Source organism: Prionailurus viverrinus, chromosome D2 (genome assembly GCF_022837055.1).
Source record: "Prionailurus viverrinus isolate Anna chromosome D2, UM_Priviv_1.0, whole genome shotgun sequence".
NCBI classification, from domain to species: Eukaryota; Metazoa; Chordata; class Mammalia; order Carnivora; family Felidae; genus Prionailurus; species Prionailurus viverrinus.
Genome location: NC_062571.1, coordinates 86,559,102 through 86,579,630, shown reverse-complemented (window position 1 = coordinate 86,579,630; position 20,529 = coordinate 86,559,102). Strand labels below are relative to the sequence as shown.

The window sequence follows — 20,529 nt, the reverse complement described above, 5'->3', positions numbered from 1 at the left end:
TCTTCGAGTCCCCAGACCGGAAGACACTCAGGAGGTTAGTTTATTTTGTAGATGGAGAGCCTCAGAGCAAGAGAGGTCAGTACTTACTGAGTTGGAACTAGACTGAATGTAGAATTTTCCTGTGGATGAGGAGATACTGATACGTTTCTCGTATCTTTTTGATAAGTTAGGCACTTTTGACTTGTCTGCAGTTCATTTTAATAATTAAAAAAAAAAACAGTTTTTTGAATGTTTTTAAAAAAGCCTAGTGCTTTATCTAATATGTGTAGCGTCTGCTGAATGGAGGGCAGAGCTCCCAGCAGGCCTGCTGCCCCATCCTGTGCCCTGAGAGCTGCCTTTGATCTGGGGCCGGAAACCTCGGTTTTTTCCAAGGGGTTAAATGACCGCCACTGCTCGCCTTCCGAGCGTCCTCCTCCGTGGTCTCCTCGGGTCACCCTGACGGACGTATAATTGCTCACCTCACTTGCCCCGCACCTCCCCCACCAGCACCAGGGCTGTGCGGACTCCACACAAGCAGCAAATAACTACGTGTCAGTTGACGGACGTGGCGATTTTCAGCAGACACCTTTCCTCCGTCCGTCCTTCCAGGCCCACTCGCCTCTCAGCCCGGCCGGGAGGAAAATCGAACCGCAGGCCATTTGAGAGCACTCCAAATCGCGGAGCTGGGCATGATTAATAGGCAGATAGCCCTGAAAGTTCTGAGCACCCGCCTCCCTCCGTGGGCGAAACACAGCACGGGCCCGGGGGCCTCGGTGCCTCTGCTATCACGGCTGGTACGTTTCCCTCCATAAACTCGTTCTCTCTGACACCCCGGGGAGTGTTTTATGACATCAGCGGAGTCTGTGGAGAGGCCCAGGGCAGGGAGTCCGTGAACCTGTCAGAGCAGACCCCACAAGCGGCCCCCGGGGAGCCGCAGAGCAAGCATTTCCACGGCGGAACGGCCCAGACGCCGACCCGATCACGCGTGAGAGCCCACGGTGCCGCGGGCGGCTGCAAACCCAGGACTGTTAGAAGATGCAGACTCTGTGGGAGCACGTGTCCCGCAGAGTCTGGGGTCCGGGGCTGTGATGCGGGGCTTTGAAATGACCTCCCCGGCCTCAGAGAGCCAGTCACAGGGAGCCGTGCAAATCCATCACCTCCAAAGCCAGATTCCGGAAGCTGATTTTCACCAAGATCAACTATTTTCAACTATTTTCATGTTGTGTTGAGATAATGAGGGAGTAAACCTCAGTAAGGCAACTTGCATTTGAGATTAGCTGGGCGAACCCCAGCCCACGGTCAGGTCTCCTGGCACACTTTCCACGGTGTGTGTTATTCTCACGCGGAGAAGTCAGCGATGCGCATCCTGGTTCACGAGTGCTGTGACCTTCTGCGGAGACACCACAGGGAGGCGTGGAGTCCGTCGATCTCGTCTCCCCGCACGGCCCCTTCAGACCTGGCTCCGTCCCCTCATCTCTAGCCGCAAAGCCAGGCTCAGTGCCGTAACTAAACAGGTAGAGTCCCAGGCCATCACCGAAGAGCGGGACTCTGCTCCAAGTCAGAGTCTTTCTGCCCCTCAGGCCTGCTTTGGGCTGGGTCTCTACGGGGACACAGGAGGGTGGGCTCAGCTCACTCTGTGGCCTCCCTCGCACAACAAGGAGCATGGGTCTGGGGCCCCGCCTGGCGGCTCTGGGAGCCCCTTTAACTCTGTTCCCTGAGGGCTCAGAAGCAGTGTAGGTGGGCGACCTGCTTCCGTCTCCTGGCTCCTTGGGACACCCGCCGTCCGTGGGTCCTCCTGTCCTCCACGGTCCCCCCTGACACAGGCCCACTCGTGTCTCTGGCCCATCTAGACATCCCTCCGCCCACACCCAGACTTGGCCGCACGCTCTCTCCCAACCCTGTTTCCTCCGCTGCTGGTGGGAGAGGAGTTGGGGGCTCCAGACCCGCTTCTCAGAGGCCTCCTGGACGAGCCCTCTCCCGTCTCGAGCACAGTTGGTGGGTGGCCGGATCGAGGGGCCATGGGCTGCAGCCCAGATGGGGATCCCTGGGGTCTGGGGTCTTGTTACAGGCAGGGGCCCCTGGGATGGGTGCGGGAGACAGGGTATCCGGAAAGTGTGCCCGTGATCTAGCTGAATCGCCCACACTTGCTTCTCGGCTGGTTCCAGCAGAGGAAGACAACATGGCTGAGGTAGCCGGATGTTTAGATCATGAGTCTTTGCGCACAGATGGTCTCCACGGAGTAGAGCGGGGAGTGCGCAGCCGCGGGAGGAAGTGTGGATGGAAGGGGCTTTGACGTTGACGCTGGTGAATCAGGCATCATTAACGTGAGGACGCGTCATCCCCGCGTACGACATAAAACACTGGCGGAAGTGGTCCTGTGATTTCAGGGTGAGAAACCCACCCTCCTGAGACATTCGGTAGACAGAGTCCTGCTTGTCTCCCCTTCGCTTTCCCGGGCAGCGCCTCACTTTCTGCTGCGTTTTGCTGCCGCGTCGGTCATTTCCCCCACTTAGCCGCTCCCTCTGCGTGGACGTGAGGCCCCGTCGCCTTCCGTGCCGTGGGGCTGGGGGTGCGGGTGGCGGCACAGGCCTGCGTGGACCCGCAGAGACCTGGGTGCCCAGGCTCCCCACTGCTCCTCACACCTGGACGAGAAACGGGCCTTGGGCGGCAATCCCTACGGGTTCTGGAGATGTCGGCGCGGCCCTGGGCTCTGCTTATCTCCGTGAGCGACAATAAAATGTGTCCGCTGCCCGTGAGCTTGGAATGTTCTTGACTCAGGTTCGGTTTCCCAGTTCAATGAAGGCTGGATGGTTCCTCCCCAGGGCCGATCCAGAGGTGGACCCATATTGGGGGTTGCCGGTGGTGTCGGGGGTTGCTGGTGGTCACGGCTGCCCCGGGGCCCGGTGGTCAGAGCTGACCGCCTCTGGGCTCTGGGACAGATTGCCCTGCAGGACCCGGGTCTGTGGCCCCAAGGGTTCCAGGTGTAGACGCCCACCGCGGACAGATGCAGGGCCCCACGAGGGGTCCCCGCCCGTGTGGCCCCTTCCCGTGGCCTCCTTGCCGGGATCGGCGGCAGAGGAAGCCAGAGTCTGCAGCAGGGTAAGGAAGGTGGGGTGGAGGTAGGTGGCCCCACCTGGCCTCCCAGCTCCGCCCTTCCCTGCCCCGCCCTGCGAGCACAGGGACCTTCCCTGCCCCTGCTCTGTGCGTGTGTGTGCACATATGCGTGCACGCACACACACGTGTGAAGTGGTGCTGTTTCTACGCCTTCCTCCCTTCCCCAGGGAACCGTCAGCCAGGGCCTTCCTAACTTCGGGACGGACAGCAGCCCCGGGATCCTGACCTTCAAGCCCCTTCCAGGATGAATCTGTTAGGTTGGCGTGTGGTTAGATGGCTTGGGATTTTTAAAATTCTTAGTATTAAAACAGCGGTTAGTCTTGCTGTGTTTCACTGCACCTGTTTCCCGCTTGCAAATGTCTGAGGGTTGAGTGGACATTTTAGAAGAAGGTGAAATCTAATCTCTGTTCTTGTACCCAGAATCTGTGTTTTTGCCATTTCCCCCCTCCCTCACCACAAACAACTACTTTTCAAAGTGCTGTGTGGGTCGTGTACTGTGGTGACTTGGGGTGTGACCGTCGTGGGCCCCGCCCGTCCCCTGGTCAGGATGGGGGCCAAGGGTGGCCCATCGTGGCCACCAGCCCCCAAAGCCTAAGAAAGCCTGGTTCTTCGGCCCCATGTTGACCCTTTTCCTCGTCAAGGAGGAAAAGTCTGTCAGGTTATGGCCGTCAACCCACACCCCCCCGGGGCCTGGTCCGTCACCTGTGGCCAGTAGTGCTGTGGCCGGTGCACAGGCTCCGATGGAGTTGCCAGGGAGCTCAGCGTCTTTGGAGGGACTTGGTCACGAGGCCCCGTCAGGGCCTGTGCCAGCACGGCCTTTCTGTGGGAGGTCCACCGTGTGCAGCCAGTTTGAACGTCCGAGGACACTTTTTGTCCCTGTTTCTCCAAATTGGTCTGACGGATGGGATGCTAATGCAATTGTTTTGGTCCAACAGATAAAAGCAGAGAGCGTGGCCGAGCGCCCTGTCCTCCCGGCCTGATGCTGCACGCGGACAGGAAGAGCCGGGCCGGGGACGGAGAAGACAAGGTTGGTCTCTGGACTCTGCTTGTGCTCTGCAGGCCTGAACCCCGGGGTTCAGGGGCACCGGGCCCAGAGCACCCCTCGGGTCCTACCCCTCACCCCTCCTGTCGTTCGCTGACGCTTTGGGGTCTGCTCTGTGAAGCGGAGTCAAATCCAGTGAGAACGTGGATTCCAGATCGCGGACGAGAGGGGTGGGTGCCCCGGGCTTTGGTAAAAGCCGCCAGGCCTTCCCCTCGGGTCCTGGCTCCAGGCCTCGCAAGGCCGGGGCTCCGTGTGGTGACCTGGGCTTCCCGGGTGTGCCGCGCCCACTTTCGGGAGAGGGCCACAGACGCCACGGGGCTGCAGGGCCACGGACACCACAGGGCAAAGCCAGAGCCTGTTTCCGGATGTTTAAAATTCGTGTGCGTCAAGCCCCACACACATCGGTTTTTTCTCCACACTTTCCAGTCTCAGGCCCTTCTCTCTGCCTCTCTGCCAAGTGGCATTTTAAGGATTGACCGTGGCTGTGCTCGGCACATTTACCTTCCCACGAGAGACCCGAGGGATTAGCTTTTATCGCTGTCTTTGAAAATCACAAATTTCATTCGCTCCAAGCTGTCAGGTATCTCGGAGGCCTGTGGTCGCCCCAGGGTCTTGTGAACGTTCTGACTTCACCTCCACGGGTGCGTCTCTGCTCCCGCCGGCCCCGCGAACCCTCCTGTACCCACCGGCTGTCCTGCCGGTTCCCCCCTTAGGGACGGTCGGGGGCACCATCATGGACACGGGCGCCTCTTCTCATCCTTAGGGCCGGCGCTAAATGGTGTCAGTGGGTCACGAATGTTAGTGCAGATGACACCTTTGCTCCCTGGTGCAGGATTTCTCTGGAAGAGATCAGCATCCGTGCCAGTATTACATGTTTATTAAACAAATAGCCTTTCTGGTGCCTTAACTACTTCATCACTGGGCTCCACACCTCCAATTCAGTTTCGTTACCATAGCACGGAAAGGGAGTTTTATGCCACGATGAGCCATTTTTATCACCAACAGGAAATCATAACTGGCGCGTGCAACAAGAAGCAGACCCTGGTAATTAGCAGTAGAGAATCCCAGCATTGCCAAATCCGAACGTTAGTCGCCGTCACCAATCTCGCCGCGCCAGAGCTGTGTGAGTGATTAGCTGGGGAGACCTAGTACTCAGAGGCTCTCATTGGGTCTCTACCGTTCAGTTAGCTCCATGATGAAAATCTCCCCTTGTTTCTCTAATTGGATCAGTAACGGAAACTGTGGTCTCAATAGACATACATTTTTAACACCACTGTCTGAGTCCTTCCTGTTAGGCTCATTATTCATCCTGACCTTTTTTTTTCCCCCCTCACAGGAAGGAAAGGCATCTTCTGCTCCCCAAAAAGTCTAAAAGAAATTATTCTTCAACTGTAGAACTTAAGGATAATTAGATAAATTAAGCCTCACGTATTCAGTGAAATTTTCTGTGTGGGTGAGCAAAGGGTCACAGGGGGCCCCCAGCAGGGAAGCACACGTGCGAAAGAGGCGTCCCGACCCCTTCGCTCCTGGGCGTTAGGTCTGTTGGAGACGTGCCTTGCCCTCTGCCCTCACCCAGAGGCCACGCAGGGACTCTTCCGGGGGAACATTTTCATCCCACGACTTGTGTCCTTCCTCTTGGCCGGCTCTGCTCGGCCAGCCATTCACCCCCGACCACGTGGGCCATTCTGTCCCCAGCTCGTGGGTGGGCAGATGGCAACAGGGTCAGCCACGCAGATGCCACGTTTCTGTGCGTGGGACTTACTGCGGCCCGGGCTTTGGAGACACTGGGATTCTCTCGGCTTTTTGTCTGGATCTCGTGTTCCCGTGCCCCCAGGATCTAGCGTTTGCCTTTCCAGCTCCTGTGTGTGAAGGGAGGCTGACGCGACGTACAGGGGGTGCAGCCCTCAGGGCCCCGGATCAGCGCGTGGACTTCTGTGCCCGCGCCCTCCCCGCTGGCCGGCTCTGCCATGTGCAGCGCTGACCTCCCGGCCCCGTCACCCACACGGGCCGCTGATCACCTCACCTACAGTGTCTCATCCCATAAGGTCCTGGCACGAACAGTGGTGGGAATAGAGATCCCGGAATTTTAGGATGGCCTTCTTCCATTCAATTCAATTCAATTCAATTCAACTCAACTCAACTCAACTCAACTCAATGAATCCAGAGCTTTAATTGCAAATGACAGTCTCCTCTGAGAGCCTGGTTGTTGCTTTGAGTATATTCTGGTGTTTTTTAACCTCATTTGATTTTTTCAGAGAAGGAGAACACAGTGTTATTATTCTAAGTTTGAGATTAAAACTGTAGAGACAGCCGGGAGAGGAAAAACATGTCCTTACCACACCGCTAAAGTTTTGTTGTTTTTTTTTTTTTCCTTTTTAATATTAGAGAATACATCTTCATTTTCTTCTAGGTGGTGTAATATTCAGACATTCTTTGTTTTCTAAATAGAGCCACAGATACAGAGTGATTTTCAAACCCAACTCTGCCCCAGAATCCCTTGCACCACCCCCCATCTCCGCCCCCAGCTAGGTGCTCGGGAAGGAGAGAACATCACCAGATGCTACAAGGGCGTGGCCTCGTGCCCCCCGCCCCCCGTCCTCAGGGGCCCAGATGAGGAAGTCCGGGTGGACCCAGGCCTCCTTGCAGCTTCTAGATTCCCTCCCAGAGCGCACAGTCTTGGAAGCACTGGACCCCAGCCTCTGGGTCGGCCCATTTCTGGAGATGAATCCTGTGTGATGTTTTGCCCCTGAGATGTTAAGGCATCCACAGGCCATCTCTTGGTGGTGGCTGCCTTTCTCTGTATCTGCAAAAGCAGATAGTCTAGCCAATCTGGGGTGATCAGGGAGATGCCTTGGTCTGAATTCCTCAGCACGGCCTGTTGTGCCTTAAATTCCGTATTCTCAGCATAATTGCTCAGTCCCGTTGGCTTAGCTGTACTGAGTGGGTCATTATCCAGCGGGTGTCTGCATGAACCGCCTTGCCCTTCACTTGGTTGCCTAATTGAAGACGAGTGTTTAAATTTAAAAAAAAAAGTGCTCTCCTTCTCTTTCTGTTAAAAGGAGCCTCCGTCGATACTAGTCACAAGAGAGGACAGCGCAGCAAAGGGCAACAGACCCGTGGCCTCTACCCCGGTGCCCGGATCCCCCTGGTAAGATGCCTCGAGCCATGGGAGCGATGGTTGGTTGGCACTAAAGAGAACGTGCACGTTCCTTAGATAATGCCGTGCTTTAAGAAATTAATTTGTGGCTCACGGCAGGTACCAGCACCATACTGTTGTCAAATGCTGCAGAAAGAAAAGTAGCATTTAAGTGATAAGTTATCCTGCTCCCGTGCGTTTGCAAATCTGTGTTAAAATAATAAGTTGTTGCGTATGTATCAGCGAAAGACGGTGTCTGAAGAAAAGGCAGCACGCATTACGCTTCAAAGAGCTGTTTTCCCTCCAAGAAGCTAGTAACTGAATGGCTGTTAATTAAAGATGTGTCTGGCTTTCTCCAGCTGCCCTGTGAGGATTCCTGATCTTTGAGTATGCTGTGCTCAAACTAGCCTCCACGAGGGAGCCACTGTCTTTGGTTTTTTAAAATGTCCTTTTATAATGGAGTAATTTGGAAGCAGAAGAAAAAGGTTATTATGATAAAAATGAGTTTTAAAACCTGAAGATTAGAAGGTAGGACAGAGCTGGCAGGAGCAGCTAATTCGGACAGCACACGCAGCGCCCTGGGTCGGCTTCACGTGCCTCCTGGGTAGGAAAGCCACCCGCTACTGGTCCCCGTCTGACGTGACCACCGATGCCCCCATCACCTGCTTGTTGTGATAAATAATGCTCTTAACTGGAGCCACTGGACCATTCCTCCCTTCTCTGCACGGTCGGCGGTCAGTGTCGGCCAGCACCTGGCGGTCTCCCGCCCTCTGTCTTCGGCCGCGGCCACTGTGCACCCTGAAAACGCCTCTTGGGGAAGAGCCTCCTTCTGCTAACACAGAGTTCACACCCGCGTCTCCAGGGGCCCCAGCACTTAGGGAGCATCCTGCAATTCAATTCAGTTCCGACTCCAACTCAGAGTTGCCCAGGCCCCACAGGCTAAGGGCTCAGTCCCCCAGTGCTACCCTCGCAGCAGATCTGGATGCAAATGGGGTCCCGGGCCACCCGCACTTTGGTCTGGCTGATTGCAGATTCGGGGGTTCCCACGACCTCCCCTCAGGTCTGGTAATTTGTCAGCATGACTCACAGAGCCCAGGAAAAAGGTTTGCTCACGGTTGCAGTTTGATCAGGAAGCATGGACTGGCAGACGGAAGAGACCCGGTGGCTGAGCTGTGTGGGGAGGGGGGTCCAGGAACATCCGTGCCCCGGAGAGCGCCACCGCCAGGGCAGGAGTGTCCACGAGCAGGAAGCTCCCCAGATCCCGCTCTTCCGGGGGCTTTCTGGAAGGTTCCTTACGAAGGCATGACTGATTGCATCACCGGTGTCACTGGCCGGGGGACTGGACTCCCATCTGCGGCCCCTCCCTGGCGGCTGGGGGTGGAACAGAAGGACCGACCTTCGAATCACCTGCTTGGTCTTTCTGGTGACCTGCCCTGCCCTCCAGGAGTCACCTCGTCGGCGTGGACCCAGCGGTGGTCAGAGGGGCTCCCGGCGAATAAAAAAAGGTGTTCCGATCACTCAGCCAATCCCAAGGGCTTTGGGAGGTCGGTGCCAGGGGTGCAGTGAAGGACGAAGACCAAACATTTCTTTCTTATTATGCCACACGTGCTGCTCGGGGCCTTTTGGGGCCTTCTGCATGCAGACTCTGTCCGGTGTGTGTCTAAGACAGGTGCGCTTTACAAGTCGTGTGTAGGGGGTTGGGGTAAATTCAGCACAGGGGAGCGGCCCTGTCACGCCGAGCTGGGGATGCTGCCCTTGTCTTGCAGGGTTATAATTAGGTGGAATGTGTGACCTTGAGCACTGGGCGTTTCTCACTGTGAAGCCGTGGTCTGTCTGCCCCGTAGGTCATACCGTGTTGGACGCACAGTGCTAAGCGGGGTCGGGGAAATCGCTCGCTGCAGGGTGGGTCCTCGGCCCGCAAATTACACGTCGGCGCGTGCCCTTCCCCGGCCGAGCGGCCGGCAGCGGGGCCCAGGCTCCGGCGTCTTCTCGCCGCCTCGCCGGCAGGATGGGGCGGGCAGGCCTTGAGGACGCCGGCTGGATGGAGGCGCTGTCACCTGTGCACGTGCAGGTGCACGTGCAGGTCCCCGCCCCCACGGGGACGCACTTTCTGAGTCAGAATGACACTCGCTGGCTGGAACCTGTGTTACTGCTCCGATGTGTCGGGAGCTGCCGCCTCGTCTGTGTCTTCCCACCCTGTTCCGCCTGCAGCGGAGCTGCTGGGCTTCGTGGCGCCGCCGTTGGGTGAAGGGTGTGAGTGTTGACGGAACCCCCTCCACGCCCTGGGGGCCGGGTTCGCACGTCCCCTGCAAATGGGGACGGACCCCCGACCTTGCTGGGTGAAAGGGCCCCCACTCTCTCACTCTCCAGCTGGGAGGGGGCTTTGCGAGCGGAGTGGTCTGCTAATCGTGGTGTCGCGCGTGTGGGACCCTCTGTAACCGCACTCTTTGCCGACACCGCCATCTGTCACCGGCAGCGACGCTCTCCCGCCCGGAGGAGCCGTGTCTCCTTCACTAGCTTAACCCGAGCCGCCTGCTGTCGTCCTCGTGCTGGGGTTTGCTGGTAGTCGGCCCTTCTCGAGGGTCAGCCAGCTTCTCAGGCAGTCAGGGGCAGAGGGACCCACGGCGGGTGAGGGATTCGGGCTCTATCACCCGTCGTGCTCTCCGGCCACTTGTGTGTCTGGACATCTGAACCTGCCCCTGGTGCTTTAAGGACACCCTCACCCAGATGGAGTATTCCAGGAGGGGTTAATGTGAGGTGGAGGTCGGGGAGGGTGGGGGGGTGTGACTGGGTCCCTTGGAGGTGAGTGGGGGTGTTGGCGTGTCCGGCAGCTGCTGTCAGGTGACCCAGGAGTGGGGCGGGACCCCCAAGAAGCTCTGTGCTTTCGTAAGTGGGTCCCCTGTCACAGTCCAATGCCCAGGACTCCCTGCTCAGGTCTTGAGAAATCTCATTCCGGAAGGCACACCCTCTGCGTGGCGGTCCCCTGGGTCAAAAGGCCCCCTTCCTGCCTTGGGGAGCAGAGCCTCCTCTGGAGGGAAGGGTGAGGGGTCAGCCTGCCAGCCCTGGTCAGATCTGAGAATTACACATCACCTATGGAACCTGAGCCTTAATCTCGGACCAACATTCTCCAGAGAAAATGTAGGATTTCTAGAAGATTCTTGAGGATCCAGGGTAAGTGGTGCAGCCCAAATGGGCTCGGAAAGGATCCTCTTGACCGTTGCAGAGCTGGGGGTGAGGGGGAAGCTGGAATCACAGTAAAGAAGTCAAAGTTTTGGAATCTACTCAAAACACGTAAAGTGGAAATCAAACTATTCTTACTCTGTTGCCTTGTTCACTGTGGTCACATTTTTAGCCAGTTGGAGCTGAGAAATTGAACGTGTGGGAGGAAGAAGCAGGGTCAGCAAAGACCCTGACGGTGCGAACGCTGGTCTGGAAGTGAGAGCGGAGAAGGCACTGCCTCCTCCCGGGCAGGGGGGCTCATCGGTGTGCGTTAAGCGCCGAGCCAACAGCCTCCTTAATTGTCCTCACCCGGCTAAGATTCTGTCTGCTCTTCTCGCTGCCAGGAGACACGGCCAGATGTACAGCCTTCTTAAAAATATTGGCATCGTGCTAAGCCCTTCAAAAATGCCAAGTCAGTGCCCTGACACCGAGTGGACACAGGGTACAAGAGTGTGTGCCCGCTTAACCACTGGGCGTGGTTTCAGAGCCCAGAAAAATTTCTTCGGCCAACTCTGCCATTGAGAGGCTCATTTAGCTTAATGCCCTTGGGAGGTTTTAAGGATGGCATAATTGGGGGCATGGTATTTTAAGGAGAAAGAAGAAAATGAAGACAGTGTGTGAACTTTCATAAAAAGGGACACCCCATCCACCTCGAAGTGGGAGTCAGAGCCAGAGGGAGAGACGCGGCGTCATCTGAGCTGTCCTTCCCAATCTGCTCCTGCTTCCGGGTGTGTTAATTCTAGAACAGTCTTCTTTAGTGTCTTCCAGATTTCTGTTTCTCCGTTTCTCCTTTCCATCCTCCCCTTCCTTTTTTATAACTTGGCTTTCGACCCACATAGCAATTACTGTTTATTGGAAAATAATGAAAACATATTCCTTGGAATTATTGAAGACACGGAAAAAAGTCAAAAGTAACTATCACACAAAGTGTAAAATTCATGAGGTTTTCACTTACATGACAATAAATGCCAAAGCCGGCGGTCAACGTTTTAAAATTCTTGGGAAGACTGTGGGTTTACAAGTAATTCGCTATTTTTGTACAATTAAAAAAAAAAGAACATTGGGTTTGAAATAGTACCACTTTCCAAAACGCCAGGGTGGACGCAGTACAGGTTTTCCGTCTGCAATGCCGTCATAGCAAAACGGGAAGTCCTTTCCCAGCGGCGTGGGACGAGACCACGGTGTGCCCAAAGACGAGGGGACGCTCACGGTCAGGAGGCCGGCACCGACAGCAGGTGCCACCGCGGCCGGGCTTCCGTGCGGTTACCGTGAGGACAGAGGTGGTCTCGCGAGAGGTGCGTGTTCGTGGCTGTGGTGCGGCCACGGGGAAGCCGCTGGCTGGTTGTGGCCTTCTGCCCTGGAGCGAGAGGTCAGGCAGTAGCGACAGGCCCCGGAGGCACTGAGAGACGTGCTTGGTGGAGGAGCCACTGTGCGCGTCAGGCTCCGGCGGCCCCCCTTGGAACAGGTGACTGGAGGTGCGGCATCCCGGGGGGCACTCCCTGCTCCTCCCGACTTGGTGTTAACGCCACGCTTCTTATTCTGACTTTATTGGATATTTTAGCACCTATCGGTGGTGTCTCTTTATTCACTCAAAACTCCTAACTTACCGAGTGTGATGTTTTAAAAGTAGGTTCTCCAGATTTTTCTAAATCCGGGTAGTGGACGCTTTTGGCTTTAAACGAATTAATATAAAAGACAAGTTCTTGGAGGAAGTTGGTAGCGCTTTTCCAGAAAGAAAGGAACGTTCCCCAAAGCACAACATGCATGGATGATGTTTGGCAAGAGGAGAGTCGTGGAAAACGCAGCCCCGAGGGCGCCGGGCTGGTCGCGTCGCAGGGCGTGCGCACGGGTCCCGCGCGGTCACGGCAGCTGAGCCCGGAGCCCGGGCACCGTCGCTGCCTCGCGTACGTCCCACTGAAGAGACGCCAAGTGTCGCTCCGTCCCCTTAGCACAGTCGAGCCTTTCGTTATGTCGAAGAGGGGACAGGTGGGACATTACTTGTCGGGGAGGGGACTCTAATGTTCAGCGAAATGTCAAAGTGGTTCGTTAAGGCAGACGGAGGAGACGCATGAGGAGGCTGCCATTTAGATCCGCACTTAAGAGGCCTCCCGGTAGCGGCTCCCGGAATGGAGCGCGAGACGTGCCGCTTCTGCTCTGCTCTTGGCTTAGTTTTATTAGTCTTCAGGCGGCCTCGCTTTGATGCCAAGGCGGGGGTGGAGTGTCGTGTCAGGAGCTGCCGTGGCCCCTCACCTGCGCGGGGCAGGCTGCCGGTTCTGTGCATCTCTGGCCGGACAGGGGACCGAGTGGCCAGCACTCACAGCCGTGAAAAGGTCCTGCGCCCGCAACAGTGAGGGAGGCGGCGCTTTGGATCTCCGTGAAGGCAGACTCGTCGGGAAGCCTCGGCCACGGTCAGGATGGGGGTTCCCGGGGCCTTTGTTGTGTGAAGACGGTCTGGGGGTCCTGGGCCTTGTTCCGAAGCTGAGAGCCAGCCTCCTGGGGCTCCTCGTCTCCTCTCCGAGAGGCCGGACGGACAGCAGGCCGGGTCCCCGGAGCAGGAGCCCAGCTCTGCCGATGACTTCCTGGCGCTTCTGGGCTGCTCATCTGAAAATGGGAAGAGAGGTGTCGTGCAGTAACCAAAGAAGGGCAGACAGATGCTCTCAGGAGTTCTGCAAAGACGTGGCAGTGACTGTGGTCGGGAGCGCAGGCCGGCACGCACCGGTTCCGTGGACCCTCGTCGTGGAAAACGCCCTGTGTGGGGGCTGCGGAGAGGACGGAGCCTGGGAGCGGCCACTCCTGCCCTCCCCACCCCCACCCCCCGCTGTTCCTGTCTTTTCACGCACACGCTCAGCCTCCCGCACAGGGCGGGGGCAGGAGCCTCGTTCCTCCCTCAGGAACACGGCAGGACGAAGGGCACCGAGCGTCGCGGTGGGTGAACTGTGTGCCCTCGGCGTCTTGGGCGGCACCCCTTCCCAGCAGCGGGACGACCTGTCTGGTGTCAACACTGGGGTCTCACCAGTCTGACCGGCCTCCGCAGGAGAGATGGCCCGGCCTCCACGTCCCGGAGCTGAGCGCACACGAGCCGTCATCAGCGGTTCCCCACGATGACCGGTCCTGCGGGGCGTGGCCGGGCCCTCGTCTGGAGTAGCAGCGGTCCACCTGGTTACCTGTGTGCTCTTCCCTGAGTAAGCGCCGTGGGGTGGAGAGCAGGCCGAGGAGGTGCAGACAGAAGCACGCGCCCGGGTCTGCTGGGGTCACGAGACCCCAGAGCACGGCGCCTGCCGTGGTGGACTGTCCCACGCCCAGCATTCGGTGACACCAGCTGTGAGGCCTGCAGGTTAACTCAATGGGACACTGTCCACCTGAAGGCCACTCAGATCCCACAGGTCAAGGGCTCGGTCCCCCAAGACTGCCCCTCCTCAACTTGAGACCCCAATCCCAAGTCCGGGCTGTCTCCTGTGCTTCTAGCTGTAGATCAGAGGTCCCAAGACCCCCTCCTGTGTCTCGATTAATTTGCTAGAGCGGCTCATGGAAGTCAGGAAACATTTTACTTTCTGGATTATTGGTTTATTACAAAAGGATACAACTTGGGAGCAGCCAGGTGGAAGAAATGCAGGGGCGAGGTGTGGGGAGAGGGTGAGGAGCGTCCGTGCCCTTTCCCGGGGCCACTCTCCCCCAGGCTCCACGTGTTCACCAGTATCTGGAAGATCTCCGACCCTCCCCCTTTTGGGTTTTTATGGAGGCTTCGTCATGTAGGCACGATTGACTGAATCATTGGCCGTCGGTGATGGATTCAACCCCCAGCCCCTCTCCACTCCCTCAAGGAGGGGGTGGGCAGGGTTGAAAGTTCCAACCCTCTGGTCACATGGTTAGTTCCCTGGCCACCTGCCCCCATCCTTGAGGGCTGCCCCAAAGTCACCTCATTAGCACAAAGGGCTTGTCATTCAAGTAGCAAGAAGGCCATCTCGCCTTTTGTCTCTGCTCTCACCTCGTAGGAAACGCCTAGGGTTTTAGGAACCCTGTGCCAGAAACAAGACCAAATGTGCATGTCTTGGTCCACATCACACTATCACAAGAGGGAAGGTTTTACTCCTCCCTGAACCTGTCACCCCATCCAAGCCGCCTGTGCACCAGCCAGAGGGCCCTTCCTGGACGTGATGGGGGCGGTGAGGACAGAGAGGGAAGAGTGAAGGGCACCCACACCCTGCCTTTCAGTCCAGAGCCCTCGGCCCTGGGGGTGAGTTGCAAGGGACATCAGGCTCTGTCCCCTCAGGACAGTCCTGGGACAGGCAGGGACCCAAAGTGAGTCTTTGCCTGTATGTGGGGAGGAGGGCGGGCATGCTTGGAGAGAGAAGCAGAAACACCCCTCACCCCTGGAGCTTGCAGCCCTGGGGGTTCGCCATCCAAAAGGCGACCGTGGGATCCCTTTAGCACACCACAACTGCAAGCCCAGATTCCACTCGATGGGATCCGGATCCGTCTGTTAGGGCTGCTAAGTGTGGATGTTCTGTACCAGACTTAAATAGCTGTGATGTGCTAATTACATCCTCTGGGATACTGGGACAGTTAAGGAGAAGAGGGACTATGGCAGCTATCCAAAAATTATGCAGCATGATTAAAGAAGGCGAACGTATACATATTACTTAAAATGTGCATAAAATGGTACATAAAATTAATTTTGCATGTTACAGCTGGCTCCATCTAGTTGAAACCAACCGTAACAAGTGGATGGGCAGATTTCTCTTGGGGATTCACGTTTATTTACCCTGCCACCAGCTCTTTGGTTCAATTCCACACGTGTCCCTACGGCACAGGAACTGGGTTCTTTGCAGCCTGGATGGGAAGTGGGTGCCATGTTCATTGTTGTCCCTCGGCTCTCTTCCTGGTAATAATCTCCTAGTAAGGGTCTGATTAGCCCCCGTCTTTCCCTGTTCTGGACGCTCGGTGATGGAAGTCAGGGGGCAGTGACTGCTTCTACACTTTGGGGCAGTCAGGGTGCTGGCCTTTCCCAGGATTCGGATGCCAGCTGGGTGTCTCTGGACCCGGCACCGGGAGCTTACGGAGTCAACGTGTCCCCGGAACAGGGGACTGACCCAGGAGCTGGGGAGGATGGTACCAATTAAGTCCCCGGGTGTGAAGTCTCTTCCTGGCGGTAACAGCGGTGCCTGGAGCCTGGTTGCAAGCCCCTCGGGACAAAACGAGCCGCGTCCACCTCAGGGAGAACATCGGGGGTCCTGCCATCGTGCGGCTCTTTGGAGCACATGTTTTCTAGCGTCTCTGCACACGGGCTTCACTGGGGAAAGGAGAGGCAGCAGAGGGAGGACCCCGGACGTCAGACTGTCAGCCTTCAGCAGCGGCTCTCGAGAGAACCAGATTTCCCGTCTTGCCCTGATCCCTGCTGGAGTGTTATTTGGTTTTCTTTGGAAACCGACACACTGGGAGGAATTCAGGGCAGGGTCCCACAGGCTCTGCTGGAGGGCAGTCCAACCCGGGCAGCCCCCACCTTGCTGTCTGCACTAGGGGAGGTTGGGTACCCAGGGGTCCCTCTGACACCATTTAGCCTATCTGGGGTAGGCTTCAGCAGAGTCCCTAATTCTCTGAACACAGCTGCCCAGAGCCCCCTGCTGGCCCAGGCCTCCTGTCCAGACCCCTCTGTGGACCCAGCTGCCCAGGCCTCCTGTCCAGACCCCTTCGTGGACCCAGCCGCCCAGGCCTCCTGTCCAGACCCCTCCGTGGACCCAGCTGCCCAGGCCTCCTGTCCAGACCCCTCCGTGGACCCAGCTGCCCAGGCCTCCTGTCCAGACTCATGCGCCCAAGCCCATCTGCCTAGACCCGCCTGACCATAAGCCACCTGTCTGAACCTACTGTCCAAACTCACCTGCTAGACACACCTGCTCGGACCCCTGCCTGGACCCTGCCTGGACCCACGGGCCTCCCTTCAGCCTAACGTCAGGACAACACGATATGGGCAAGTGGCAGCCTAGGGCCCAGAGTTGAAACCCCATCTCTCTTAAACCCCATGGCACCACATGACAGCTGTGGGCTTGCCCAAGCCAGGAGTGGTGGGTATCTTCCCTCATCTGTCTTCAGCGTCTTCTTGTTCTCAAGTCTCCTCCCTGCTGTTGACCAGAACATTTTTAGGACCCAGCACGCTGCCCGGGCCTTTGGGAAACCAGTGACTTACAGTCAACAACCTAGGAGGCCATCTGCTCCGTGAGTGGGACAGCCTCCCAGAGCCAGGTGAGAGAGCCTGGGGGTGATCTGAGGTTGGTCCCCGTGATGGACCTTGGGGGGCTGGCCTGGAGCCAATGCCGTCCCCTCTCTGCTCCAAGCCACTGGGCACCTGCCTTTCCGAGGCTACCTGCTCCTCAGTAGTTCTCATGTGAAATGGCCCAGCTACTTGTGGGACAAACTGATGTGCCCCAGGACCGTGTCACATCCACAGGCCCTAGTTAACCATTTCTCTGTGAACATCTCACGCCTGAGTCCTTGAGCCACCGTAACGATGACAGTGCTGTGTTTGGTGGGATCAGGTCTTCGTTCTGAAAACCCACAGTGCAGGTTTTCTAGGGCAGAGGGGGGCAACCGTGTCCCCGGCACGGGCACCACCTGCTGTTTCGCCTGTTGGGACATCTCCTGGAACACAGTCCTTCCTCCCCTTTGGGCTTTGTCCGGATCAGACGTCCCAGAGGGAGCGGCAGGCAGGGATCTGGATGTCTGTGTTGCCAAGGAGTGATTTCCAGGCAGAGGGGAGAGGGAAAGCGGCAGGGCAGCTGAGGCCGCACCCGCCCCTTGACCCCAGCTGAAGTGGGGGGCTGCAGACTGCCCCGGGTGAGGTTGCGACTCGCTGAGCAGAGCTACCTCGGACGTGCGGCCGTGACCCAAGGCCGCCGGGCTCAGGGAGCCAGGCGTGGGCGCACCTGCCCGGAACGTCGGTCTGAGGGGAGGGACACCAGCTTGACCGTGACTGGGGTCCTGGCACCAACCTGGAAAATTGCGAGAGAAGTCTAGAAACTGGAATCGAAGCCTGGAGGGACTTACACGACCGTCTGGGACTAGATCCCAGTCCGCCAACCTTCTTTCAGAAATGAGGACGCTGAGGCATGAAGCCACAGGCTCGGGTGGTACAGACGCAGAGGCACAGCCGCCCCGGAGGGCAGGTCTCCAGGCCCCTGGACTCCCAGCTGAGTGCCGTCTCCCTCCATGGCTCTAGGGGAGGGAACAGGTCAGTCAGCGTGGGGGCGGGGCCCCTGGGGCTGGTGGGGGCGGTGGGGACGGGACGCCTGGCTGCCGGGTGCCGAGGGACCCGTTAGGTGTGCCAGCCACAGCCAAGCTGACAGAGGTTATTCTCTGTCAGGTGAGGTCAGGGCTCTGGGGAGACGCTGTGGGTCCACATGGCCCCTCTTTTATGTCAAGTGAGCAGACGAATGCAGGGGCCAGGGATGCTTTAGAACATTCCACTGAGGCCCCGTGCTGTCGAACAGCATGCACGACGCTGCGGCCTGCAGCTCCCTTTCCAGCCACAGCCCAGCCCGAGGAGGCTCCCGAACCACGTGTGGGGCTGTGTGCGCCCTGAGCCCGAAGGCACACAGGGCAGCACGCAGGAAGAGGCCGGGGTCCGCCGTCGCCTCCCGCACAGAGCTGGCCTCCGACGTGGCTTGACCCACAGCCTTTTTCCAGGTGAAGCTGCCGTGACGACAGGAAAACCAGCCCCCTCCAGTCCCCGGAGGTCACAGGCCCAGGGCGTGGGGGTGCCCAGACCAGGGCTGCGTGTGGTGAGGAGCAAGGCCCCCTGATGGGCGGGGAGCCTTCTGTCCCCGGAGCTGCATCCGAGGAGGAAGGAGGCTCGCGGCCCTGACAGGGTTTATGGTCCCTGTTGGCCCAGAAGCCCGTCTGGGGAGCTCACATGGTGGCTGAACTGTGCATCACTTATGGCCAGCGTGATTACCTTCGGCTTCATGCTCCATAAAAGCTCTATGCCGCCGGGTTGCACGCTGTAAAGCCATGCACCCCCCTCCCGGCCTGCAGGGGTTAGGCAAGGCCCGCCCAGGCTGCCTGGGGCAGGGGAGGGATGGGAACACTGTGTTCCTAGCTGCCAGCCCTCCCCCTGGACCTCCAGCTCCAGCGCGGGCAGCACCCCTGTGGCCCGGGAGCCCTCCCGCCTCTAACAAAGGCAGGGGCCCCGACGTCTTGCTTTCACATCCCCGTAGCGGGGGGGGGGGGGGGGGTGTTGGAATAATGCAGACTTCCATTCCAACCCTCTCCTACACGGATGATGGAACAGAGGCCGCCAGGGTGAGGGAAGCTCTCAAGGTCACCTGAAGGTTAGTTAAGGACAGGTCTCGAGCTGAAGATGTCAGCCAGAGGGCAGGCTGCTGTCTTCTTCCTCCTGGGATGCCTGGGCCAGTGGTGGCCAGTGCCTGTGGGCCCGGTGCCTGGCGCCTGGGTCACTGCTGGCTGGAGGCGGGTCCCGATGCTGGTGCCCAGGACGGAGAGGGGCCACAGGCGAGCCCCGCTGACCGGTCTCCCACAAACCCAGGTGCTTCAACTCCACAAATGTATCACCTCACCATACTGGAGGTCAGAAGTCCCACCCGGGTCTCACTGGACTGAAGTGCAGGTGTGGGTGGGGCCACATTCCTTCTGGAGGCTCCAGGGGGCAGTCTGTTCCTTGCCTTTTCCAGCTTTTGCCTTCTGGAGCCCCTTCCTCCACCTGAGAGCCGCAGGGGGTCTTTATGTCTCTCAGGTTCCCCGTGCGGCTGACCTCTGGTTCCATGAAGTCTCCCCCTCTGATTTGGACCCTCCTGCCTCGCTCTTCTACCAAACAATCCAGGATCCTCCCTCATCCGAAGATATTAACTGAATCACATCTGCAAAGCACCCCCCCGCCCCTTGCTTTGTTAGGTCACCCGCTGGCAGGCTTGAAGGATTAAGATGTGGACGTTTTAGGAGCCATCATTCTGCCGACCGTGCCCTTGAACCTGGCCTGGCTGGGGTAGTAAATCCAGCAGACCATCTCAGTGTCACCTTCGGGAAGGAGACTGATTTGTTAAGAGTTCCCAGAACATGGGTTCAGCGCCCAAGCCCTCTGTGCGGCCCGTGGGAAACGTCTTCCTGGGTCAGCTGGGCTGTACATTCAGGGCCGGAAGGGTTTCCTCTGTGCAGAGCGGAGCGGCTGGCGACGGCTGGCTCTATCCTGATGGCAGACGGCTCCGTGCCACTGGCTGGGCAGGGGAGGAGCTGGTTATCGGAGACGAAGGCTGTGCCTGGCAGGCAGTTCCCGTTGGGCAGAGGCCCCCACCTCAGGGGACAGTCAATAGCCAGAGGGTTTCAGCACACGTGGGCTCTCCTGCTCAGCCCCCAGCACCAGCAGTCTGAGATGCCTGGGGCTGCAGGGCGCTGAGAGATCACTGTGGGCAACTGAGGCCCAGGGAGGGGAGAGGCCTTGTCCGAGAGGAAGCTTCTGGGAGCCCAGGCTAGCACACCGCTGCTTCCCTGCCCCGTCCCCGGACGAGTCTCGGGACAGAGCCGGAAGCTGGGCTGGTGGCCTTGAGCGGCTGCGTTCTTTGGGACCCCAGATCCAAGTCCTTACGGATCCACACACACTCCTTTGGAACAGGTGAAATAAATTCTTTTGTTTTCTTCCCTTCTTTTTAATCTTTCTCCTGCCTGATAACCTTCCCCAGATACGGGGTCCTAAAATTGCATATTATTCCTTCTGGAGGTTTTAGATTCCTACATATGAAAACACAAAGCTTCACCCTTTGATCTTTTAGAAACAAGCCAGGAAACGAGGGCCGGAGTTGCTAATCAAAGCAGCCCCTTTCATATCCCTGATGCCGGAGCGTATGGACTCCCTTGGGCCACGACGGCCCATGAATCCGCCCGCGTGTACGGTACTTAGGAATGTCTACCGGGAAGCCCCCTGCAAAGTATGCAGTCCTTGGGGCAGAGCGCAGGGTCCGAGCTATGTCAAAGCCGAGAGTATTGGCACGCCAGGAGGAGCCTGGACCTCCAAGGACCTTGTCGGGCTGCTTGCTTT

At 58.0% G+C, this 20,529-nt stretch overlaps 1 protein-coding gene across 1 annotated transcript in view; it reads left to right on the top strand.

The window, feature by feature from the left end:
* TCERG1L (transcription elongation regulator 1 like) overlaps positions 1–20,529 on the top strand; it is a 193,003-nt gene that overhangs the window by 119,847 nt on the left and 52,627 nt on the right. The window contains exons 5-6 of the mRNA XM_047826214.1: positions 4,029–4,120; positions 7,195–7,283. Coding sequence (XP_047682170.1) covers positions 4,029–4,120; positions 7,195–7,283 — 181 coding nt within the window. The remainder of the gene's footprint in view (positions 1–4,028; positions 4,121–7,194; positions 7,284–20,529) is intronic.